Genomic DNA, 25,393 nt, shown 5'->3' on the forward strand with positions numbered 1-25,393 from the left:
CTTCGAGCAGGGGGTTGGACTAGATGACCTTCTGGGGTCCCTTCCAACCCTGATATTCTATGATTCTATGATTCTAACACCATGAAATTTCAGATTTAAATAGCTGAAATCATGAAATTTACCATTTTAAAAATTGTATGACCATGAAATTGACCAAAATGGACCGTGAATTTGGTAGGGCCCTATTCATAGCACAGGCTGCCACAGTCCTGCACTGCATGAAGCCTACATTTAGTCTGCTATAAAGTGACAAGACAAAGTAAGCAGTATTATTCATTTCAACATAAAGACATTCCAAATTAAAAGGTCAGTGCATGGGACTGAGAATCAGAGCTCCTGCAGTCTAATGCTATCTTTGCCACTGTTTGGGATCATTAGCCAAGGTCATACAATCCCGGCCTCATTTTCCCCATAGATAAATTGATGCATCACCTTCATGATAGGGCTGCTGGGAAAACTAAAGGTTGTAAGGAGCTCTGAAACCTTTGAATTGCTATAAAGTGAAAAACATTGAGGGGTTGTACGAGGAACCTTTCACCTTCAGAGAACCGAAATGTTTAGCAAAAAAATGCTATGAAATTTTTGCTAACACACATCACTGAATGGTAAATAGACTTGGGTTTAGGTACAGTATATTTGAATTGCTTAGCTCAGTATGACAGCCCTAACTGCTTTGTGTCTTTGGATTTGATCTGTGAGCTTGGGTTAGCATTTAGTCTTACCTGTATAAAATGCTGCCAAACTTATGCTTTTCAGGTTAGTTAATGTGCCTAGATTTTGGAAAATGGGGAAGGGGACCTTTAAGGACATTGAGGTGCCCTTTCCTTTGAAGTTTGGAGGGCTGGATGAGTGATTCAATGCTGACGAGTTTCTGTTACATGCAGCTAAACATTTCCCTGGATGTCAGGTGTTATGGAAGAACAAAGTTAGAAGACAAGAACTGATGCACGCAAGACAGACAACCAGGAAGTTTGGCATTTATTTTAAGGGGGTTTTCCTTGTAACCAGACAATTACCATAACCCGTTTTCATCAACGAGCTTCAGAACACAGCCCCTTTTCACAGAGAAGCCCATTTGGTACGTGACTTGGAAATCAACATTCATAGTTAGAATTTTTATAAATGAAGAGCACAAAGATGAACCAATATCACGATGCTTCTCAGAAGGGCAGTACCACAAGCACAGGATGGCTGAGAATGATGGAGGCGGATACGTGCTTGGACTTTTGCCCTTTCAAGACAGAACAAGAAAAAACAGTATACAGGCAGCTAGAGATCAGATCTACAGTTGCTAGTTTTTGGCACTACTCGGGGAATTGTGAGTTCCAGTGGATTATCTCCAATTCAAATGCTTCGGGCTCTTGCTGTTCATGTTTCTCGTGCTCCTTCCAAAATAGATAATGCAAAACTCTTGGACAGTCTGTAAACCAATTGGTCTGCTTTTAAACTTAAGGACAGGCTCCAAACAGAGGGGCAATCCACTTAAATCTGGCCCTTCTGGAGCAAGTTTAGGAATTGGTTCATCCTTGGATCTTTCCTTACTGGAGATCAAATAGCATTGTCACTCAAGTCATTTTTTCCCTTTAAAATAAGCTAATATACAGAATATAAAGCACAATATTTACAACAATACAGTAAACAGTTTCATTTCCACTCTGAACAGTAGTCTGTTTTAATGAGTATTAAAATAAAACTCTCACATGAGCCAAAAAAAACCCTAACAGACACAAAGTGACATGGCATGGAAAGGAGTTAATTAAGGTCTCCCCTTTAAACACTTTAAAAAATAAATACCATTTTTGGCAAAATTTAGCTAAAAAATAGCTTAACCCTAGGGACAGATGACTTTGTATATTCCTTTCAGTGAAACTCTATTATTAAGGAAGTGTGGTTAAGTGCCCAAGCTCTTAACCATCTTAAACATTTATTTCTAGAACAAGATTTAAGATTAACTCTGTATGGGTTGTCACTTTAGGCAGCCAACAAATTAAACATGGCCCAGATTTGCAGCACAGGGGTACATGTATGTTTCACCATGGGAATGATTTGGACTGTCAATTTCAAAACCTTTAGACAAGTACTGCAATGAAGTCAAATGTGTAACTATTTCTTAAGCAGTTTTTCTGATGTTAGCATCACTGCCTGCCTGAAAAGACAGACCTATTCAGATTTAAGACCATATCTTGTTTGTGAAAGTGCTTCATTATTGGAGTGCCACAAGTCACAGATAAGGAGACCTGACATGCTCTTTTAAAGAGTTGAGGGCCTCATCAGCATCCAACTTCATCCAGCCTCTCAAAATCTCTGCTACTTCAAAAAGATGAGCTTTCTGAAAGGCTGCTTTAAATACAAAAGACGAAGACCCCAAAGCTATGCACAAATGCATGTGAAGACATTTTAAAAGGAAAATTTAAGCTCAAGTAAGAAGCTAAGTTCAAAGCTTGACAGGTAAGTCTTTCAAGTACACTTTTAAAAATGGTATTTAGTACAAGCCTACATGTGTAAAATTTGCTTGATGATTTGGGATCTTGGTATTATCTGTTATGTTTTTATGCTGGAGGCGAGGGGCACTATCAGGTCAAAGTTAGTCTAAAATTTAGGTTTTGTGAAAATGAGATTGGACAAAACTTAAGGCCAACAAATGTTTCAGTGATTTTTATATAATTTCAAAGGAAAACTTTTAAGCATGTCTTTGCTGTGTCTGCAATACAAATATTGCTTCTTTGTGCTAATGCACCAGCTCCTTTAAATAAAAGTCTAGAAACAAAATGTGAAAGAAGTGATCTGAGTATTACCTTGGATCCTTGGTCAGCATTATTATCCAAGCAGAGTTTAAATTCCAACAGAACAGCTTAGGTGAAAGACCCTTTTAAAGTTTTCCACCGTTATAAGCATTAATAGCATTAAGAGTTTAGTCAGCAGCACTCCCTTTCAAACATTATGCTGCTCAAAGATGTAGCAGTCACAAAAATGAAGCACCGTCAGAAGCCCTTCATTATTAAGATGTTCTTCACTACATGTTCCAGGTACAAACATTCTTCCATCAATATTGATCTTTCCACAGTACAGAAATAAGGAAAACATAAGCAAATATCTGCTTCATTTCAACAGGTTTATGGGTGTTCCTGGTATGGCTGTAAGCATTCCTGTGCCACCAATGCCATCACTCATCCTAAGGGCCTGTCTCCACTTACAGGTGGGTGCAGCAATCCATCCACCGAGGGTCGATTTAGCGGGTCTGGTGAAGACTCGCTAAATCAACTGCCGATCACTCTCCTGTCGACTCTGGTACTGCACCAGAACGAGAAGCATAAGGTAAGTCAACGGGAGAGTTTCTCCCATCAACCCAGTGCGGAGTAGACATCGCAATAAGTCAACCTAAGGTACATCGACTCCAGCTACATTATTCACGTAGCTGGAATTGCATCACTTAGGTCAACTTAACCATGTAGTGCAGACCTGCCCTGAGTCTGGACTGACAATGGGAATTTCAGTTTTTGAAAGCAAGTATGTTATGTTAATATTTCCTTTACCATATCGAAATTGCAACCAGTTCTAAAAAGCCTTCCTACATACAGAAAGATTCTGATCTCCAACTGGTATAATTCCATGGAGTTACTCCCCATTTATACTGGTGTAAGGAAATTAGCAATCAGGCCCCTCAAGTCTGAATTGCAGTCCTAATATATTCTACCCTGCTAGAGGGTAAAATACAAATCTTATTCTAGGTCAAATTTTAAAAATGTAAAATATGCATCTGAAGTATCATTTGTGGTTAGCAGAATAGATGTCAGTCCATACTCACCCTCTAATAGAAGGCATTAGAATCAGTGAAGATGGGGAAAGATAATTCTGCAGTTACAGTAATGTTCGCAACATATGTTTTTCTTGCTATGAGGAAGAGATGGGAGGAGTGTTTCACAGACAGCCACACCTGTTACATTTGTTTCTCATGCTGATACTTGAAAGTGTTGAGAATTTGGAGTCCCATAAAACAGAGAATACTTTACAGAGGAAGACCTGTATTTGCTAACTGACTTCTGTTTGCATGTTTAAAAAAAAATATATATATCTAGAAAATAGAATAAACTGTGTTTATTTATAAATAGATTACACATTTCTCTTAGTTGCATTTAATGTTTTTCCAACCCATACTTTAAAAATGCTTTCATTCCTTGTTTCTTGCCGGAGCGAACGTAGTATTTATTAAATCCTTGAAAAACGTTTGTACCACATGATTCTTTGGACTTTTTGAAGAACATGCATCCACAAAAGCACTGAGATTTATTCACTGAAAACACTGTTTTTGTACAAATCCATTTTAGGAATTTGATCTACTTTATTACACTGCTAACAAGCAAAAAAAGTTTGCTTTCTTGAAATCCTCTTAAAAAAATGAGGAAAAAAACAATGAGGAGGATTTACTGATAAGTCTAAAAAAGTGTCAATATGACACTGCGTTAAAAATAGAAAATAAAAAAAGTATTTACAGCTTTACAAAGGAAAAAAAGAGGTCATCAAAATGATTTCCAGCATTTTCACAATTTTTCTTCTGGCAAGCTTTTGATCTGGTCACTACAGATGTGTTAAATACAGACAAAATGGGACCACCGTCAGCTAAATCAGCAGCATCATTTGAAACAAAACTAAACAAAAAACCGCATGGGAAAACGACCATGGGATCGACTCAATAACTACCAAGGGGCAGACCCCGCTAGCTATCAGGTCCAATGCCTTGACTAAAATATAACCCCAAACCCAGGTATGAAGACAAACTTTAAAAATGGATTACATATGGTTATAGAAAAAACAGACAACAACAACAACCATGGTCATTGCTATTACCATCATACACATTTCATCATCATACACATTATTTCTTATTCTTTACTATACAGCTATCCTCACCTCCTACATTTCCAAACAATGCAACCTCATTACAGATGCTCCTCATAATTATGGCTATGAGATGAACTGTAGGTTACAGATTACTTGTATCAACAACTAAGTTTTGCTTTCTCAAGCAGTTCACTCTAACGCAGGATACTCTTCTCTTTCCCTGCCTCAACATGCCAACCATTAAAAGGTAAAACATTGAACCAGTCTCCTTGCAGAATACTGCATTTTACAAAGAAAGCAGCAGCAGCTAAGTAGGACGGCTGTTTAAACTGTTCAACTTCTCCCCTACAAAAGAGGTTTTCATAATCTGAGGACAGCTGACTGGAAGTCTCCAGGAAGGCTGTCTCATTACAGGAGCAAACTCCTGTTATAAACAATGTTTCCTCCAAAGTCACTAGAGAACGAACTACAAACATTCAGCTTTGGCAGGTGGTCTCAACCTTTTGAGAAACCTAATATATTTAGCAGCTGAGGTTCAAAGAGGCTTGGTAACCTTAAAAATACTTTAACTGAAAACATGGGAGTCCCACTCCCTTATCAAAAGGGCACGACTGACATGTATTTTTCACCCCACCCCGCAAATCCCACTCCTAGTGAACATAATTTACTGCTTTGGCTAGATAAGATATGCTAGGAATGAGCACTTTGGAATACAGGTTTCTTTTAAAAAAGGACCTAAGCACAATATTACACATGTAATGAAACATTTTAAAAAGGCCACTGAGGTACAGTCTGACTGATAAAAGAGTTCCTAACAAGAGATTATGCACAAGTGGCTTGAATGTTTCAAACAGCAAGAAAAGTAAAATTGTGTGTCCTTGCATTACAGTTCTTTTCATGGACGGGAGTCATTTAAAACTCACATTGTGGATCCAGAAGGGTCTCATCACAGTTGTTCTTCCCACCTGGAAAGATATGGGGGGCCATATGTTTCAGATGGCCCACATAATTCAGTCTGGGTCTACGAAGTCAGCTACAGGACACTCAATGGGAAGAGTAATGAGAGAATTACAGGCAGCAATGCAGGGAACCAGAGTCGATAAGATGGTACGGTACACAAAGCTACTGTACAAGCAAGGATCTGTCACTTCTACCAGAGTGAAGCAAGTTGTGCAAAATTCCAAGAGGCATTCTCTGCCTAATACAGACACTTGTGCTCTGTTATGGAGAAAGCAGCACTCTTCTGTGTACTAGATTTTGTTTGCTCACAATGCCATCCCCTGATTTTATTTCAAGTTGATGGGTACAGAACAGCCATCTCAGCACCACTTAACACTGAGAGGATGCTAAAAACCTGACATTTCTCTGTCCAATCTACATGAAATAGTATGGGAAGAAAACCACTCCCACTCCCAGTATTTTCCAACCGCTGTGGGAGGAGTTTCATGAAAGGGGGGAAAAAATAATAATTTGAAATTTAGTCTCTAAGTCTTAAAATGGTCACTAGCTACATAGTTACTTCTAAGAGATATTAATTAGGTCTTCAACAGTGGCCTGCAAAACAATCTGGTACGGTCTTCCGCTTGCTTATAGTCAGGAGATTTCCATTCCCCTTTTCTCTTGGCTCAGTTGTGATAACTCCTAATTATAACCAAGAACAGCCCATCTCATGCCACCAGCTCCCTGAATAGAAAGTAAATAAATTAGACTTTTGATGCTGCTTTCTCTGGTTTAAAATACAGAGGAACAGACACATAAGGCCTAGGTCTACTTGCTTTCTCACAGAGAAAGCACATGGCTGTTATTCCCTAATTCCAGAGCAGCAGTAGTTTAGGATTTGTTTTACTGTGCCCTAAAAAGCATTACAGTATTTTCTGATTTTCAGCTTTTCCAAAGAACAGTGGTCTGTAATGATGTCACATCTCAAGCCTACATCTATAGCATAGTGTGTCAGTTTACCCTGATGCTTCAACCACGCTGCTCATGAAATTGCATTTTATGCTGCTTATATCCCAGACAGTAAAGACAGACCTGCAACTATTATGATTAAAAAAAAGTATTGGAAAGAAAATTCAGGAACTGAAGGGCTGATCCCCCTCCTAATCCCATCCCAGGAAACAAAGGCATTATAACAGACATTCCTCCACAAAGGAAGCTCTACAGATAACTAACATGTGCAACTGTGTTTTTTAGCTTTCCTTCCACCAAGAGATAACTCAAGCCCAGCAGGGACCAAACATTCCATATAAATAAGGCAAGCTTTTTTTTTTTTTTTTTTTTTTTGCATAGTAGTTTAACAGTGATATTCCCACCCCAGTGTACCCTGTCCATTTGCTTTGCCACCGAGCTGAGAACTGCTTCTTGGGATTCTAGACTCAGGCAAAAAGCTTGTGCAGATTCCAAAGGTCCCTCCACCCAGACAGATGGCATAGAGATTCCTTTAGATACCTTATAATTGCATGAGCCTAAAGTCTGCCTCTAACCCACTGCTATTTTTAAATGGGGTTAACGGCTACATTTGGAGGTGTTTACTTTATTTTATTTATTTATTTATTTGGTCAGACAGCTGTGGTCATCATACTGTAATTGTGTTGTGTTCCATGCTCATTTTGCCACAGTGTTCCTTTCGCCAATCAGTGCAGCACTTCAGTAAGTCGTAAGTCTACCGAAACACGCAAAACTTTTCCAGCACCATTCTCTGCTGCGTCCAAATTTTTTTCCCCCCTTTTTTATTTTTCTTATAAAAAACACCTGCTATTAATATTTCATTAGAGCTCAAAGTGGCTCAGCTTGGGGCAAAGGCACAATTAAAACACCATATTTTCTTACAGAATTCTGCATTTGTAATTTGTAGAACAGTAGAAATGTACAGCACCAATCCTTGGGTGGGGTGGGGATGCGTATTGGAATGAGTCTTCAGGAACCCTGTGCCAGGGCTTATTAGTCTGTTCGGTCAGTATTCTATTTTTTCTTTTTTTTTTTCTTCTGTATTTTCCCTTTTACTGGAATGCTCTGATTATGTATCAGCTGACCATAGGCTCCACATCCGCCTCTCTGTCAAACTCATCTTGAATCTCGTCTGTGTTTCCTGAGTCACTGCTGGCTACAGAGCTCGGAGACGGAGAATTTCTGCAGAGAAATGTAGAGAAAGGTTTAGACAAAGTTCAGCAAGTGATGCTGTTAAACATTGCTCTTTCTGTTCATTTTAAGAAAAAAGGGTCCCTTTCCATCCTCAGGTAAGATGAAAAAGTGTCCTATGTCACTGTATCTGGACTTACATTTTCTAATGAGTATTAATAGTGATATTTAGCACTTCTCATCCATAGAATCTCAGTGTTGTACAAATGTGAGCATCACTAGCCCCGTTTTACTGATGGTAATGTGGAGGCTGAGTGCGCAAATGACACACAAGTCTTCAAACACAACAGTGAGCATCAAGCCTCTTTGGAAGGTGCGTAAAACTTCCTTTCTAAACTGAAGAAAGCATCAACAGGAAGTATTTTACTTAAATGCTTTTTAATGGACTGTTAGGCAATGTGTCTGCAGGAGGAGTTCTTAGAGAACAGCAGAGAACCAAGGAACATCCTATTTACCTGTCAGCTGAGCCTTTGATAAGTCTACGACAGGTTTCCATCTGTACGTCCAGGCCCCTCTTCATGCTGCACATTTCCATGTATTCGTGGAGGTGGCGATTCATGTCACTCTTGGCTGTGGCTAGCTCCAGCTGTCCAAAACAAGAGACAGTGGTCAGCATATAACAAGGAGACTTGCTAAATCCCCGTCCTGTCCAGTTTTAAGGGTTGTTGGCATACTGAATGTCATGCAAGCACTCCAGTTACCTATTCCATACACATTCATGAGGTCCACAGGGCTGCCTTACTTTCCATCTTATCTGAGGTTACCATATTTATCAGCTTCTTCTCAGTACTGCAATCCTATTTAGTTTTGCTGCTTTCAACAGCTCTCGGCTACTAATTGTTTGCATCCTGTTTGTCAATGTACAGTGATTCCTTAAACTTGCAAACTGCCTGTGAGATGCTATTTATATTTTATGGCTCACAGATGGAGCATAAAGATCTTGAGAAGCTATACTAGTGCAGCCTGGCATTCTCTGAAATCATTCCTTAGCAACTAGAGGGGTTTCCCAAAGAGAAAGAAAGGATGTTGTAGAAAACTGACAAAATCTCAAAGTATTTTTATTTATACTCGTCTGAGCTGTCCTTTACCCACTAGTTACAACGTTACGCTCACTCAACATAGTAGTCTCAAGTAAGTTATTGCACTATTGAGGAAGGATGTGCTATACTGGATGCGATGCTGAGGGTCAAGTTCTGCAGTTACATATATACACTCCATCATCTTCAGTGGTCTGAAATTGAGCACACAATTTGGCCCAGGGAGTGTACCCTCAGTACTGAAGTTCATAACAGATTTTTAAGATGGTAAATAAATCCTTGAGTATTTTTCTTTCACAGGGCACTCTCTCACCTCGATCTGTCCTATTGTTTCCTGATATTCTTGGTCTCTTGTTTTGAAGAAAGATTCTGTTTCATGGATCAAGTTCCCCAGATTCTCCTCCTGCTACAGAAGAACATTACAGGCCAGTTAGTTGGGACAGATTAAAACAGTTTATGGAATAGCTCATTTAGGTCCCAATCATGTAGCCCTTTAATTACACAACTAGCCCTACCCCACCCTTAATCCACTATGACTGCTTGTGGATAATGACTTCAGGATTTGTCCCACACAGTCACATTTTTCAACGTGTTTAGGCACTAGTAGAATTTTCAAACACCCTTCAGCGTCCAAAACTCATTGATTTCAATGGGTGTGGGTGCTTAGATACTTTTGAAAATCCTACTAGGTGCCTAAAGAACTAAAAATCTGCCCTTTAGTGACTCTGACTTCTAAAGACCTCCATGACTTCAGCCCTGGCAGCTGGGAGCTGCAGGGTCCCACCGCCTCCCACAGCAGCAGGGAGCTGTGAGGTACCCCTGCTGCCTCAGGCAGTGGGCCTTCAAGCTCTACAGCTCTCCGCCAGCCACAGGGGAATCCCCTGCAGCTCTGAAGCTCTGTGCCCTCATGGGTGGTGGGGGCCCCAGAGCTCCCAGCCACAATGTAGCTGCCCAGTCCCTTCCCATTTTATCATGATATTTTTAGTAAAAGTCAGGGACAGGTCACAGGCTTCTGTGACTTCTCCTTTTTGCCCGTAGCCATGACAAAATCTTAGCCTTAATTATGGTTTGAAATAATTTTTCAGAAGTGTTAGTTTATTTGTAAACAAGGAATACTGCTTTGGAAATCTGGTTTATAGATTAACTTAATCACCCTTATTTACTGAGTCTCTGATTTTGGCACTGCTCCGGCAGGAGAGACAGCCACTGCTCCAAGGAGTTTGCACTGAATAAACACGAGTAGTGTAGCCAGGTGCCAGACAAACCAACCATGATATACTGGAGATATTTTGGAAGATTACGGCTACCAAACGTTGAGCAATGAACAGATCCCTATAGGACACTCTAGAAACAACCCCACTTGATCAACAATTACCTATTTATAATTACTTTGAGACCTATCAGTTAACCAGTTTTGAATCCATTTAATATGAGTAACATTGATTTAACATTGATTTTTAAAAAAAAAAGCATTATACAGAAATCAATGTCAAAAGGGACAAAATCAAACGCCCTACAGAAGACTAAGTATACCATCACAGTTAAATTTTGTTTGATGAAACCTATTTTCCATAAGACTATGATGATTGGCATTAATTACGCTACCATCCTTTAATTCTTTAAATATTGCATCCATATCAGCCTTTCCATGAGTTTGCCTGGGACCGATGTCAGGCTAGCGGGCCTATGATTTACCAGAGTTATCCCATTTTCTTCTTTTCCCATGCAAAAGGGTTTTAAGGAAGGAGGCCACAAATGAAGGTGGTTGGGGTGTTGAATAAGAACTCTACTGCGGGAGACTCAGGCATGTAAACCACTATGATGCTAAAGCCCAGACACACTCAGTCTGTCTTAATTCAGAATCTCCATGTACAAGGCAAATCTACCCTTTCCTTGTGTAATATTCATTCAGAAGGATTTAAGCCTCTTAAAACCTTTAGAGTTACACCACAGAAGGTCTGAGTTCTGTAATATGCCACTGATAACTGAGCTTATACATGCACACATGGCTATATGCAAATAATCTGTCACTAATTCCAGCACACAGCTACATTACTTTATCATTCTGGCACTCTCCCGGCTCACCAGAAGACATATAGCTAAATATGCAGTATTCTGCAGTTTTAGCTCTTTTAAGTAATCTCTGCAGTTTCAGCATGTGCCATATGATACACAAATGGAAAGATGTAAATTAACACACTCCTGGCAGTCAACACAAGACAATATTCAGAAGACAGCTGCCTCAGCATCTTTACATTCTAGTGGTGACAGGGTGAGGAAGGCAGAATTCCTACTCACCCAGAGCTGTCATGCTACTCAGTAATGGAGTAACAGTGTATACACCTCTAAGGTGCCCCTGTTTAAATCTTATCTCCCAAAGCCTGTCTCAAACACTCAAAATTTCTAAAAGAGGAAGCTTGTAGCAATCAGATTTATTTCAAACAGACTTAGAAATCTTATTAACAGCAAACTCCATGAGATTATTGCCAGATGGCCTTATCAAAAGGTGGAGACAGAAGCACAGGATCCATTGTTTCAGAAGATACCAGAGACCCTATCCAGCCCGGTAATTCAAGTCTTTTGGCTTTGTCTGCACCACATATAACAAAGACATTTTATAAAAATACCTGGATGGCCAAGGTCTTTAAGCTCATCACATCTGTGAAATGTGGATACTATTCTACACAGATTATCTAAATAGATATTATTTCCACAGTGCCACAGCTGTACATAGCACTTTACACAGAAAGTGAGATAACGGCTCCTAAGGGTAGGAGCCAAAGGTAGTTAAACGACTTCAAGGGATGATGAGCAAGTGTGAACAATGTTCCCTCTAATTTTTGACAGGCCATGTGTGCAAAAAATTTCTTCTTGCAAATTTTTGTGCACGCGCACAGCTTAGAGGGAACAGTGAGTCAGAGTATGGGAAGGATAAGATTTAAAGCAATAGATCATGAGATGCAATAGTTTAAAAAAAGTATCTTGTTAGCTTCTTTTGCCTTGTATTTTATTTTTAACGTTATATTTAAGTTTTGAGGGAGCAAACAGACAAGACTGATGGGAGTGTAGATCAGTATCAGAAAGCAAGCCAAAACCATTAAGAGGATCTGAAAAAGCATGTTTTCATGGCCAACTGAATCACCAGCCAAAGATACAAAGGCTGAGAGTAGCTATACATGATAAGCTGCAGTGTGCCATCTCCTGAAGGAAATAAATGGGAAACAAGTGAAAAACAGAACAACTCAGCTCACTTCTCCTTGCAGGTCAACTGAAGGATTGCAGTTTGTGAAGTCTTCCCAGAGAAGCAGGGTGTCTTCATTCTCCTCCCATGTTAAACTGTCACAGTCATCATCAAAATCAAATGTCTCACGCCTGTTAAAAGAGCAGTTACAAAAAAAAAAAAAAAGGGTAGAAATTATTTCAAACCATGTCTTTCCACAGCCTTGGAAATACCTTCAAAAGAACAGCCTTAAAACACTACATTAAAACTATAGGAGAAAAGGAAGAGAAACAGAAATGCAACAGCTGAAAAATCTAAAGGCTATTAAAACAGGCTCTGCTGCTCTGTCTGGAAGGTTCTGATATCTGGGTTTCTCCCCACCCTGCAACAGAGTACTGGAATCTTGTCAACATTCGATCTACTTTAAACAGACAATTCCAGTTTTGGCCTCTAGATGGTGCTTTAATTTTGCTATTTCAGCACTGAACAGTTGCTAAACCACAAGAATGTTTTAAATTATTCCGTTATGTAGGAGGACTGAAAACGCAGTTTGCAGAATTAGTTTGAAGACAAGTTTGACTGAAAATGTAGTTTTAAACGTTCCCAAAAGCAAAGGCCAACAGAATGGTTCCCATGGATTTTTTTTAAAGTGTCAAATGGAAAGTTTACACACAAACATTCTGCCTGCAGCACTAGCAAATCAAATGTTGCAGTTCCAAGAAAGAGACCCACTGTGAACAAATTAAATAGACTCCACTGATTTTCGTTCTCCAAACAGAAGCACAAAACCGCATGAGTAAAAAATCCTGTTTACTTTCTCATTTAAATTCCATTTTGAGTAATAGTTTCATTAACATAGGTTAAAAATAGCCTGCAATAATTTTTAATTTGACAGTCCCTTTAATTTGGTCAGTTGCTAAGTAAATTAAAATTACAAGAAAGAAGAGACTTGAGACACTTGAACAGCAGCAGAATGGAAATTCTATTCTAGCTACTTTGTTTCTTTTCCTTGTTAAAGCAGAGCGGGGTGGAGGGGAGAAAGGCTTCTTGTTTTATATTCTCTCAATTGTTTCAGGCTTAGACATATTTTTGTTTCCTGAGTTCATTTCCTTTTAAGATGATCACATCAAGCCGGAAGTTGAGTCCAACTCTGTATCTTATGAAGAAGTTAAAGAACTTGGCAAGAGGACAGGCAGGGAACGTACGTCTACTGATGACCAGCCTTGCTTATTTTTAAAACTTCTAGTTTAATGCACCCACCCTTCACAGTCTGTTCAATCATAGAGTTCTTTTCACTCTAAGAGCTCACTGTTTGAAAAGACAAAGACCACACAATTTAAACTGCTGTCTGCTTTAGCTGTATTCATTGTTCAAAGAGGGTTATTTGTTTTATTTGAATGCTCAGGACCTTTCACTAATAACAGTGCTTTAATGATGCGCCTCATTAATTACAGCTCAAAAAACAAATTATTTTCATCTCTGGTGCTGGTATGAGTCCATACCCACAAATCCATTACCACAAAACCCAAGGGGATGTAAGTTTGAAATACCTTTGTTTATCACAGGTCACTTAAATGAACCTATGACCATTCAGTGTTATTTAGATCAACTACATTTGAAGTTAACAACAGGATTTCTATGTGCTACTGCTGATACAGGAGTTTTTTCTTATTAAATCAAGTTTATAAAAACAACCATTGTAGAAGCCTGTTGCATTTTAATAATGAAGCCATAAATTACTGCAAAGCTTAGGTCAGTAATTAATTGAAAGGAAAAAGGAAAGCAAAAAACGCACCAGCAGCATGTAGGGCTGCGTGAGAAGAGATAAGAAAGACACAATGAAGAGGGGTTAGTGTCCTACTCAAGAATCTTCAGAATGATGTCACAAATGAGTCCCCCGCAATAGAAAGTTTTATAAGGTGTGTGTGTGTTGTAGACCTGGAAGATTTATTTGCTAATTAGGAGAGTATTAGAGACAGAGTATTAAGAGGACTTCACCATACAAACCAAATCTTAAGTTCCTAGTTTTTTAAACTAGTGTTGGAATTAGTGTTTGTATCATGTTTTCAGTATAATACCGTAAATGCTAATTACTACTAAAAACTCCACAAAACTCCACTGTTGGTTTGCAGTTAAGCACACTGAATTTCAGCAACGAAGGAGTAGTAAAGAAACCTAAAATGCATTTCTATTACACTATGAAATAACTGCAGCTGGCTGAACTTTGACAAGGAGAAGAGGGCCAGAGGGATGTGATAGTGAGCACCTAAGATCCACATTTGGAGTGGCATTAACAAGGGAGCCATCTACAGCTCTCCAGCTCAGGGAGTTCCCATTATGTAAGGCTTGAAAAGCCTTATAGTGACTATTTTGATAGCAGCCAACCAGGGCAGAAAGCAATGAGCCTGAACTCTAGAGATTGTGAAAATTTACTATCTAGTACCATATCTTGTCCTATGTTGTGCGGGAAAGCACAGAGAGCCTCCCACTTTCCCAATGTATTCATTCAGGAGACAGGCAGGGCACACTCAGTATTTCAACTTCAGGAAAGGGCAGAGCTTGTGCACCTGCCGGTGTTCCTCTCTCAAGGGGGCACAGCCAGTCAGCTTGAAAACATGACAAAGCCCCCAGAGCATGCTTGCCACAGTTGGGGGCAGATGCTAGAGAAGCACATGCCAATCCTTTCTAGAGAGGCAGTAAGGAGCATTCCAGAGCTCGTAGCCTCCAGCCTTCCTGAACTATCCTGTCCTGCACCAGCAAGATGTTCTGGAGTTTTTGATAGGCTGCTATAGTTCTGCTACCACCACCCCAACTTTTGGGGAGGATGCGGGGGAGGAGTTAAAGCAGGAATTTGCCCTACTAATTCTAATCCACAAGAATATCAGTCCTGAGCAAGACTGTTCCAGCATTAGTGTCCTTAACATCCATAACTAGGTATTCTGGTAAAAAGAAAAGGAATACTTGTGGCTCCTTAGAGACTAACAAATTTATTTGAGCATAAGCTTTCATGAGCTACAGCTCACTTCATCGGATGCATTCAGGTATTCTGGTGTTGGAGTTCCTAGACAGAATCGCCATGACAGTTGGCTAAAGTTAATTCCAAACAGTCCTGCAGAAATTCTGTATTCATATTATGAACTGAGCTTTTAGCAAAGAAGTTAAGGAAAAACAATTATATCTACTCAAATCTCACATTCTCAAACTCTACTCGGACAAAGAGGCAGATGCAGGAAAAAAAATCTCACAACTCTGGAAACCTTTATGCCAGACCATATAAATAAGAGCGGAGTTTCATTCTTGAGCATGATACACGTCAGCTACAAGCAGGGTGATTATTAAATAAAAGTTTAGAAGTCTAATTTCACTATTTATTGCTACTTGCTTTCTGCATTCTACTCGGTGTGGACAGTGAAAATTAACTGTTCAGTTACACTTTTGTTTATATCTAAATTTCACTCCGAGTCTTATGCGGTACTAAAATTCTGCAGTCTGAGTTCAATTAATGCTGAATATTTGGTGAAAAAACTATTTTTACTGGACATTTAGAAAGTTTGTGGAAACACACTGGGGTCTTGGATTGTGACAACACCAAAAATCTGAATTTGGAGTCTCAGTTGACCTGAAAGTCCCACAATAAAGACCTCATACTCTACAGAATACTCACAGCTGATTAAACATTCGCTTCATTTCATCTGTGATGTTCAGAGAACAGCTGACTTCATCATCTGATAATCTGCTGTTGTCTCCATCCTGCTCAGAGAGGTCATCGTCAGATGTTAGCTTGCGTTCTTTCTTTTTGGAAGCAACCTTAATTGGAGAAAAGGGCAGTGACTGGAAGGCTCAACTGAGGTGCTGCACTGAAGGGTGCAGAGAGAAGAAAGGAGAGGTGTTAGGTTAGGTGGAAGATAATGGTTCATCAGTACCCAGTGATTCAGGTGCGTGAGTGATTGCACGCATTAAGGACAGGAATCAGATCTATTAGGAAGTAGTGAACGTAGAGCAAAAGGAAGCAGTTCAAAATGGCACAGAGCAAAGCAAGCTGCAGACTGCCAGAGCTCTACATACAGGATGTACTCACTGGCAACATTATATGGGCTACAGAAAAGCATGCGAAGGCTAGAACGATACAGGGACCAAGCAGAAGCTGGCAAGAATGTCCAGGCAGCAGGCTTGAGAGAAATAACAGTACTCTCCCTCTCTTGCCACTACCATCACAAGACTGGTCCTTTCAGAACTGAACACTCACAGAAAGTACACAACACTCTTTTAAAGGTAATCTTGATTCCATTGCTATTCCCACCCCACTGTCACAGGCACAGATTGCTAGTCATCAGTTTGACAGTACAAGAGATGTGAGAACTGAACTGAACAAACCCAAATAAATGCAGTTGATAGATGTGCAAAGAGAACCAAAAGCTAACTCTGAAAAGTGAAGGATCATTCTTTTGTCCAGTGGGACTTAGGCACAAATATTCATGAGTATTTACAGATGGTGTGATGCAGTCGCTAACATGTTTAAAGCACACAATAAATGCCAAATCTCTTTAATTTTCACTAATTTGCTAACTGAACCATTCAGGACTGGTGTTGCCCTTTGCGCTGATGATTTTAACCACTGCATACTTGATCAAAACTGTGTACTCAATTTAGAACAATAGCACAGTTTTACCACTTATCAAAGTTAAAAGTCAAGATCTCTCTTTAGAAAAATGGAATACTGTTGAACACAGGGGAGCTGCAATTCTCTCCCCCTATCAAGTAGGTAATTTGAATCAATTTCTGTCCAGATTACCAAAAAAAAAAAAGCGCTAATGAAAAAACTCATGTTTACCTTAGCTAAGCATTTTATAAGATTAAAAAGTTGATTTGGAATGGAGGAGAGTTTACTGTTCACCACATTTAAGACATCCATGTGAAAGGCTCAAGAGAAGGGCAAGGACGTTTTAATAAAAAACCTGTGTTTGTACAGTGCAGCCCTTAGCAGCTACTGTACTGGAAAGATTAAAAAAGTCAGATCTATTTATTTGAAGATGGAAAGTTGAGGTAAGTTGCAAGGGCCAATGATCAATTTAAAATGCAGTTATGATCAAAAATTGACTGTGCTAAAGGCACTTGATCACTCCATAGCTCTGTTGTGTGTCTATTTTGAGCTATAACGGCTTACTTTTGGAGCAAAATAAGTTACTAGTTTTCCCCGGTTAGTACTGCACAGCCAATATAGCTATGGGAAAGTAAACTGTATTCTATTTGCCCTCACATATCAAAGTAATTGTAGTTAACTAACCATCAGTGTCAGAAATTTATTTATTTCTCTTCATGGTGTATGAGCCAAAAATAAGGGCTCAACTTGGAGATCACAGGATGCAAGTACAGTGCATGAAGTTAAATCCTCTTACTTGTGAAGGGAGCAAATCTGATGGAACCATTTAGGTGAACATAGAATCCCAGGATGCTTTTTTGTACAGTTACTTGTAAACTACCACCAAACTTTAATAGTATTTTTCAAAGGACATTCTGAGCTCTCTTTGGAAGGTTTTCTATAAACTCTCAAGTCTTAATACTGCAGCAGATTATGTGGATCATTGTTACAATTGGAGACAGATTCAGGATGAAAAGAAGTCTACTGGGGAGAAATTTCAAAAGAAGTTGAGAATGTTGGATGAAGTTTGAGCATGAACTAAACTCCCCAACATTCCCTCTCTTTTCCCTCCCTCATACTGCCATCATCTTGTCCTGCCCTAGAGAAAATTCAGGGCCTAATCACCTGGAATATCTTGGAAACATCTTCAGAGTTGCGCTGCTGTGCTACATCGCACAGCTTGGCTGTAATATCGATTCGACGGCAGATGTCCATGTCCACCTTCATGGCCTTTTCTTGGATCTTTGTGTCCAGGTCTGTCATGGGCTGCAGGAAGGACAGTAGTGGATTATCTTCTATTGTTACACAGTTCAGGAGTGAAGGGATACGCACTGTATCTCTATAAACCCAGAGCACACCATTCTTACACCACATTGCACCTGTTCTCCAGGGAAAGGCAGAACAAGGATAGTCTAGATTAGACAACTACTGGAATTAACACTTTCAAATCTGATTCCAACAAATGCAAGTGTTTGAGAATGAAAACTAGCTACTGAGATTCTTTGCTATGGGAACAAGTGACTCCTAGACCTAGCAAAAGTCACCTCTTATGGATTCAGTGAAACTATAAAATGGGGGAGGAAAAGATGTAAACCTGTTAAGCAAGCAAAGAACAAGATGAGGGATTTGATGATACTTCATCACTTTTGTCCACTTCAGATAGGAAGTTAGCACTTCACTGTAAAGAAAAGTTAGTCAGATTCTGCTCTGAAAAAATTGTGCACCAACTTCATATATATCTCACACACACACAAAAAGTTAAAACAGGGCTAGGTCTATAGAAGTCCATGTGAGTTTGGTACAGAGCAAAAGTAAGAACTGCCACTGCATCATATCGTGCTGCACATTAGACAGAAGTTATATATATTATTTGTAAGTAGCTGCTCCTCCTTCCCCATTGGCAATGTCGCTGCATGATTGTGAGGAGATTTTCTCCATTTACAACTGTAGAGTTTCTGGACTGAAAAAAAAAAACAAAACCAACTTTGCTTTGTTGGGAAGGACTGACCTGAATGCCAGTCATAGCCTGTTTTCACATAGTATTTGGGAAAACACCAGTCAGATGTGTATTACTCTGTAAGCACTACTTTCAAAGTGGAAATGCTTTTGCTAACTAAATCAGAAAGGTTTGTTTTGTTTTTAATTTCCTCCATCCAGAGTAATCTTTCTCCACATGAAACTGAAGTCGACTAGAGAAGATTTTTTTTTAATCAAAATGTTTCTATTCAGAAAAAAAAAGTCTACACAAACATGAAAACATTTGACAAAAGTTTTGATAAAAAGTATTTATATCTATTCAGTTTGTCAACAGGACAAAAAACAACCTGCAAATCATTTAGCCAGCCTTTTTTTGTCCTGAATATCATTGGGTAACTATGCAAACACAGTTATGGCTTTCCACACAGCTTTGTGGCCTTCTCTACCACTTTGTTTAACTCCACCTTGCAGAGCTCAGAAAGGCTGGAGGAAGCACTTGTACTTCAAATACAACAGGATGTTGTAGTCACTACCTCCCTTAGTATGCACAGTAGAAAATTACAGTGGAAGGATGCAGCTCTAACAAATAGCGCACATTCCGAGTAACTTTCCCAGACCTGAAGAAGAGCTCTGCTGTAAGCTTGTCTCTTCCACCAACAGAAGTTGGGCCAATAAAAGATATTACCTCACCTACCTTGCCTCTCTAAATTTCTCTCCTTCAGACTGTATTTAACCCAGCAAGTATTTCTCTTTTTGATGAACCACCCAAAGAGGGGGGTCAGTGAACTGCTGAATTTTTTAGGAGGAGGCCTACCAGCCCTGAGAGAATGGATGCGATTTCAGGGAGCAGGTTCTGCAAGTTTGCATCAGACCAAGGGGGGGGGGGGGGGGGAGATAAAATTCTTATAAAATTACAGACTAGATATGCATCATGAATTATCTTAGCTACACTGCTGGCATCAGCACCTCTTCAGTAAAAGAGAAGTCAGGTGAACCTTAAAATCCTGCTCTTTCATCTTACTTACACATTTTCCTCTCACCTATATTTGCATACTAGCGCTACACACTGACAGTCAGATAATATGCTATGACTATAGCCAGACTGTAAGATAAAGTTCTCAAAACTGCCAGTTATGGCATTACCAGATCCCACAGCTTTGGGGAAAATTATAGACTCAAAGAGGACAATGGAAGAACTCCAGAGATATACACAGTTCATAAGTTTTCTAAAAGGAGACAGCAGCACTGCAGACTAAGCCATATCCTGGAACCAATGACACAGATAAACTGGGATATTCTTGATAAGAGCCTTTCACAAAGGTAGAATTGGGAGAGCTGTTTTAGATTTATTTTTTTTCTGACAATAACGCTTGTATGACTCAAATCAAAATCACCCTTTATTATAAGAGTACCAATGGCTGCATAATGGCTGAACTTTTACCCTAATAGCATGTGGATTCTCCAATGCATCATTTCAAAGGCTGCAAGTTTGAATGAGGTCGTTGCTAGCTGGCGAGAAGGGAATGGGAAGTCAGGGTTATGGGCTAAGCAGCAAGTTTAATGCATCTCTACACAGACCAGACAGGAAGCGCGGGGAGGTGGGGGCAGGGGGGGAGAGAGTGATCTGTCTGATGCATTAGATCATAAAGGCAGCCATAATATTAACTACAAAGCAGCACTCATTAAGACCATAACCTTTTTATGAATGAAGCCATTTGCATGACAGAGAGATTTCACAAAAGCAGGTGGGGATGGGCCACTCTACTTCCCAGGGTACTTACATCACTCATCAGACCCTTAAAGACAACAAGCTCTGCTTTCAGCCGCTCAATCTTTTCATTTAACTCTTCCTGGACAGCTTCAGCTTCTTGGGCCTCCTATGAGAGAGGAAATAAGGAAATAGCTAAATATCTGAAAGCATTTAGTTAACTGCTACGCTTCACAAAGGTGGAAAATAGCTGGAAGGCAATATCGGCTCTTGAAAGCCTGCCCGTACCACCTGCACCAACCTCAATAGTCCCACTGCTACAAATGCAAGTGGTGGAGGGAGCATGGGTGAGTTTCAGGACCGGCCTACCTTGCTGCTCAACCAAGAGCATAGTGGGAGTGAAGGAGAGGAGAATATTTAGATGGAGTGTGGTCCAGGGGTTGCATCGTATCAGCATATTTTCCCCTACTTCAATCTGAACACTAGGAACTTCCGATGTTAAGAGAACCCAAATTCAGGGATTGGTTTTGTTCTATTAAGAAGGGTTCTCATGATGATGAGAGGCTAATGGCTTGGACTACTGTAGCTGAACACTCCAAAGAAGCGCCCCTTTACCTTCATTAAGTTAAGAGATTGCTTTCTGCAAAAGAACTGATACAGGATTAACATCCCATTTATTGCATACTGAAGAATAAAGATGCATTCCTTGCAGATTGAACTAGGTGAATCAAGGCACTCCTCCTGCTTCAATCAAAATTCAGCATCAAGCAACCTAAGGTTTCGAATATTAAGAGCTCTATCCAGCAGGAGGTAATTCAGCTGCCACAACTACAAGGGCTCAAGACTCTTAGGATCAAAGAGTAATTAATCCAGACAAAATATTAATTTTAAATGACCACATGAAAGGGGAAAAACCTATACTATGAAGTATTTTAGCTCAAGAGTTGGAGGAATGGTGGTCAGTACTAGGAAAGCCAAGATCCGACTCAAAACACACCTCTTGCATGGTTTCTACAATAGACTCCAGACCCATTCGCTTTGCCAGTTCCTCCTCCCATCTGAAAGAAAAAAAAGATTTGCAGGTAGAGATTAGAACAACATTTCTGGTTGAGTTTATTCCAGCCACAAAGATCTTACCTTACCTCTTGTAATAAAAAGATTAGATAGTTATTGTAGGTGTCCAGTGGAAAGCCTCCCTCAGTCTCAGCCACATGTGCACACACATACTCAAACTGACAATTTTCAAAGTAGCAATTAGAGTTTAATTCGTTTATCCACTAACACTATTTTCATTCTTCAACTGTAGCATGCGGACATGTATAAAAATAGGACACTGCAACAGCAATAGGTTGAAAATCTGGACAAGTCAGCAAATTTGCTACTTCTGGTGTTTAGCCCTATAAACCCCAGGGACTAGTGATAAGCTTTCTTCATGACAATATCTTCAAAAGCCTATATTTATTCCAGTTGTATCAGAGAAGTACAGTTCCAAGCAGAGTATCTATCCTGCATGGGTGTCCTTGAATGCTGTATGAATGCATGACATGCATGTGATAGTAACAAGGAGGGGAGGGATAGCTCAGTGGTTTGAGCTTTGGCCTGCTAAACCCAGGGTTGTGAGTTCAATCCTTGAGGGGGCCATTTAGGGATCTGGGGGAAAAATTGGGGATTGGTCCTGCTTTGAGCAGGGGGTTGGACTAGATGGCCTCGTGAGGTCCCTTCCAATCCTGATATTCTATGATTCTTTGTAAGAGGCACATAGTGGGAACCAAGATGGCATTAAGGGAGGGTAAAACTTTCCATCGGTCTCGGACTGCAGGGCACACACACTATTTCTAAAAGCACTGCATCTTAAGGAAGGACAGTCCTGAATGATTTTTACACATTCCATCTCATCAGTGAACCTCATGCTTATGACTCAAAACTCTAGTTCCCAAGGACAGGAAATGGGGAGCTGGTAAGCAACAACAGGACATTTGGACCACCAGGAAAGGAAAGAGAAGAGAAGATGAAGACTATTTAACAACATTGCCACATGTGGCAAATGCTAAAATCGTGGAACCAACTTAGGCAAAAATAGACTAAGCTGCTTAAGCTACCTCTTACTAGCCAATGTTTTAAAAATATACATTAATGCCAGTGAATAGGACCAATTTAGGATGAGTGATATTGAGTGTAAATATATACAAAATAAATATTTCTTCATGTACATTTATATGTCTGATCTGTCAAACTTCAGGCCTGTTCAATAAAAGCAGCAGTTCATATATCTGAAAATACTGCTGTTTGCTGACATGTCTCACAAAAATAATTAAACATGAGAAGCAAGGGAGGTCAGCATGAAAAAATAGAGCACAACCACTGAAATAGAAGAAAGGAAGGATGCCAAGAGGTCTGTCATCAGGTCCGGATCCAATCCTTTCCATTAGCAGTTTTTTGAAGAAAATCTTGTGGGGCTGTTTCATTTCTTTTTAAAATGTTTATTGGTGCTAGCTTAATATTCACTGTCCTTTGAGCTGATGTCCACCATAAACCAAAGGAGGTATGAACTGAGCTAGATAGCGTTTTAGCATCTGTCTCTCGTTTGAGTGTTTTGGATTTCAATGTTCCCTTCATTTCTTTTCCAAGATTTCCCCTCATCTTCCATCTCTTTTGATTAAGATTATTCTCCTTTAAGCCCCTGTATCATTCTTGATGGCCACCAATAGTTTTCCCATGTTTATCATATAGCAGAAGTAGGGTATTGGTGGTAAGTACTCCACCAATTGGCTTACCCTCAGAAATTCCAGGTTCTCTCATTTATCCTTGCCACTCCTCTACATAGTGTTCCTATTCTATTCAAATCACTCTGAATTATCCTCCCCCTCCCCAGTTTTCTTAAGTCTTAAGGTTTCATGACCTAACTGCATGGTTTTGTGTTCTTTCTTCCAGGTTGCCAACAATCAAGTCCAGTCTAATACTGACAGAAACACAGGCCAGGAGAAACAGTTGCTCCATCAGTGACCAACACCCATCAGTCCAGAAACAGAATCCCATCTTTTCCACAAAAACCCATAATGCATATCTGCAGTATTGCATGATTTGCTACACCTTCCTTGCAATATAACTAGGAGAATCAGGAATTGAAATTAACACTGATTATATTTCCATCAATCAAAGAGAGATGAGAGTAAAAATAACTTTTTTTAAAATCAGTTTTATTAAATGTTATTACATTAAGCTCTTCAAACAGTCTTTTTTAATTAAGAATTTATTTTTAAACAGAGTACCTAGTAAACTTTCAAATGCTGTATGATAAATCCTAATCTGATGTGCTATTTATAAATATTATGGCATTTTAAAAAATTATTAAAGACAGTGCCCCTTTAAGAATATATGCCAAAGTAATAGATTTATAATTGACACTTTAGTTTAACATTGTTGAATTATGAATCCATCATTGGATTAGTGTGAAAATATCTGGCAGCCATCTTCCCTTCACACATGGAAAGCTATATGTGGTGAACAAAGTATTGTAGAATTATGCAAGGTAAATTTTGGGGGAGGATGGCAACAAGGTTTCTTCAGTGGATTTTAACATTCACAGAATTGTTGTCTATTACCTTTCTTGGGCCAAGCTTGTGCAACTATTCTTGAAGAGAATCTTTCCTACAGGACACACTCATTCACTCCAGTTTAGTAAAAGCCAAAGCTTTATCTCTGGAAAACCTGTCTGAAGCATTCCCAGCTCACTAAAGCCAATTAAGCACCAAAAAACAGTAGCTTCATCAGGCAACAAGGGATTCTCCCATTAAGAATAAAGCTTCTTTTTATAGTTTAACAGAAGCTTGGCTTCTGGCACCAGCAGTTAAAAGGAACCAGGGTCCACTGACTCAGACAGCTAAACATGCAACAGAAAGTTTCCGTTATGTAAACCTTTGGAATGCAGCAGGTCACAAAATCTGCGCAGACCTTTCACTTAACGAATCCCCCGACAGAGCCTGGGAATTTGAAAGCCTAGTTAGAGTATGACTGATCTCTGCCATTAAGAAATTTGCTTGCACTAATCCAGTAAATACTGTCTACCAAATGACAATTAAAAACACTCCTGTAGTCTCTAATTATAACAAGGTATGCAAGGAAAGTTATTTTTGTTCACACTCAGACAAATAGTTTTACAGCTAAATTAGAAGATGCAAGTCATGGATATGGCCATCTACCCCCCAAAAATATATATTTTAATCCAAATATGATATGATTAAGAATGTTGAAAGGAGAGCGAGTGTGCATTTTCTGGCTCAATTTCATAATCTTCCCAGCACAGTGTTAAGTCTTCCAATAGGAATAATTTCACCATATTTTCAAGTTTACAAGAGAAACCTGGTAAGGTGACTGGATTTTATGGGATGTTTGTATCACATTAAACAGTTCTGAATTCACATACTATATCATAAGCCCCAACACACCCCCTCACAGACTGCAATAGGTTTGCATTTCAAATGCAGTTGAATGCCAAAGGATCATTTCAGCAGGGAAGAACAAAGGCAGCTGTGGGTGTGCTGCAGTTCTCGGTCTTAATCCATGACCAGCGGCACCTGAATTTATCATATCCTAATACAGTAGCAGCAGCATTGACTAAGCCCCGCACTAGTGTATTACAATGACAGGCTGACCGCATTTACTCTTCCCCTGCCACTGCAGGGCAGAGGTACTTGGCATGGTAACATTATGTCAACTCTCCAATATGTCACTGAACGCTAAAGTGGTACAGAAAGATATTACCAGTGTCTTTTCTCTGCCAATGATTTACTGCCAAACAGACTAAAATATTTAGGCTGGAATTTGTATCTGCCACA

The 25,393-nt window shown here is 39.5% G+C and overlaps 1 protein-coding gene across 2 annotated transcripts in view; it reads right to left on the minus strand.

The window, feature by feature from the left end:
* Positions 1 to 961: 961 nt before the first annotated feature.
* Positions 962 to 25,393, minus strand: part of IFFO2 (intermediate filament family orphan 2) — a 53,635-nt gene continuing 29,203 nt past the window's right edge. Inside the window, exons 2-9 of one of the 2 annotated variants that reach the window (XM_048824713.2) lie at positions 21,556 to 21,616; positions 20,632 to 20,727; positions 17,999 to 18,139; positions 15,899 to 16,041; positions 12,266 to 12,386; positions 9,328 to 9,417; positions 8,433 to 8,563; positions 962 to 7,968 (exon numbers count right to left, since the gene is read on the minus strand). In XM_048824713.2, the coding sequence (XP_048680670.2) occupies positions 7,863 to 7,968; positions 8,433 to 8,563; positions 9,328 to 9,417; positions 12,266 to 12,386; positions 15,899 to 16,041; positions 17,999 to 18,139; positions 20,632 to 20,727; positions 21,556 to 21,616 (889 nt within the window). In that variant the 3' untranslated portion in view covers positions 962 to 7,862. Of the gene's footprint in view, positions 7,969 to 8,432; positions 8,564 to 9,327; positions 9,421 to 12,265; positions 12,387 to 15,898; positions 16,042 to 17,998; positions 18,140 to 20,631; positions 20,728 to 21,555; positions 21,617 to 25,393 lie in introns of both variants that reach the window. The other variant, XM_048824712.2, reaches the window with a different exon arrangement.

The sequence above is a fragment of the Caretta caretta genome, chromosome 18 (assembly GCF_965140235.1).
Source record: "Caretta caretta isolate rCarCar2 chromosome 18, rCarCar1.hap1, whole genome shotgun sequence".
NCBI lineage: Eukaryota > Metazoa > Chordata > Testudines > Cheloniidae > Caretta > Caretta caretta.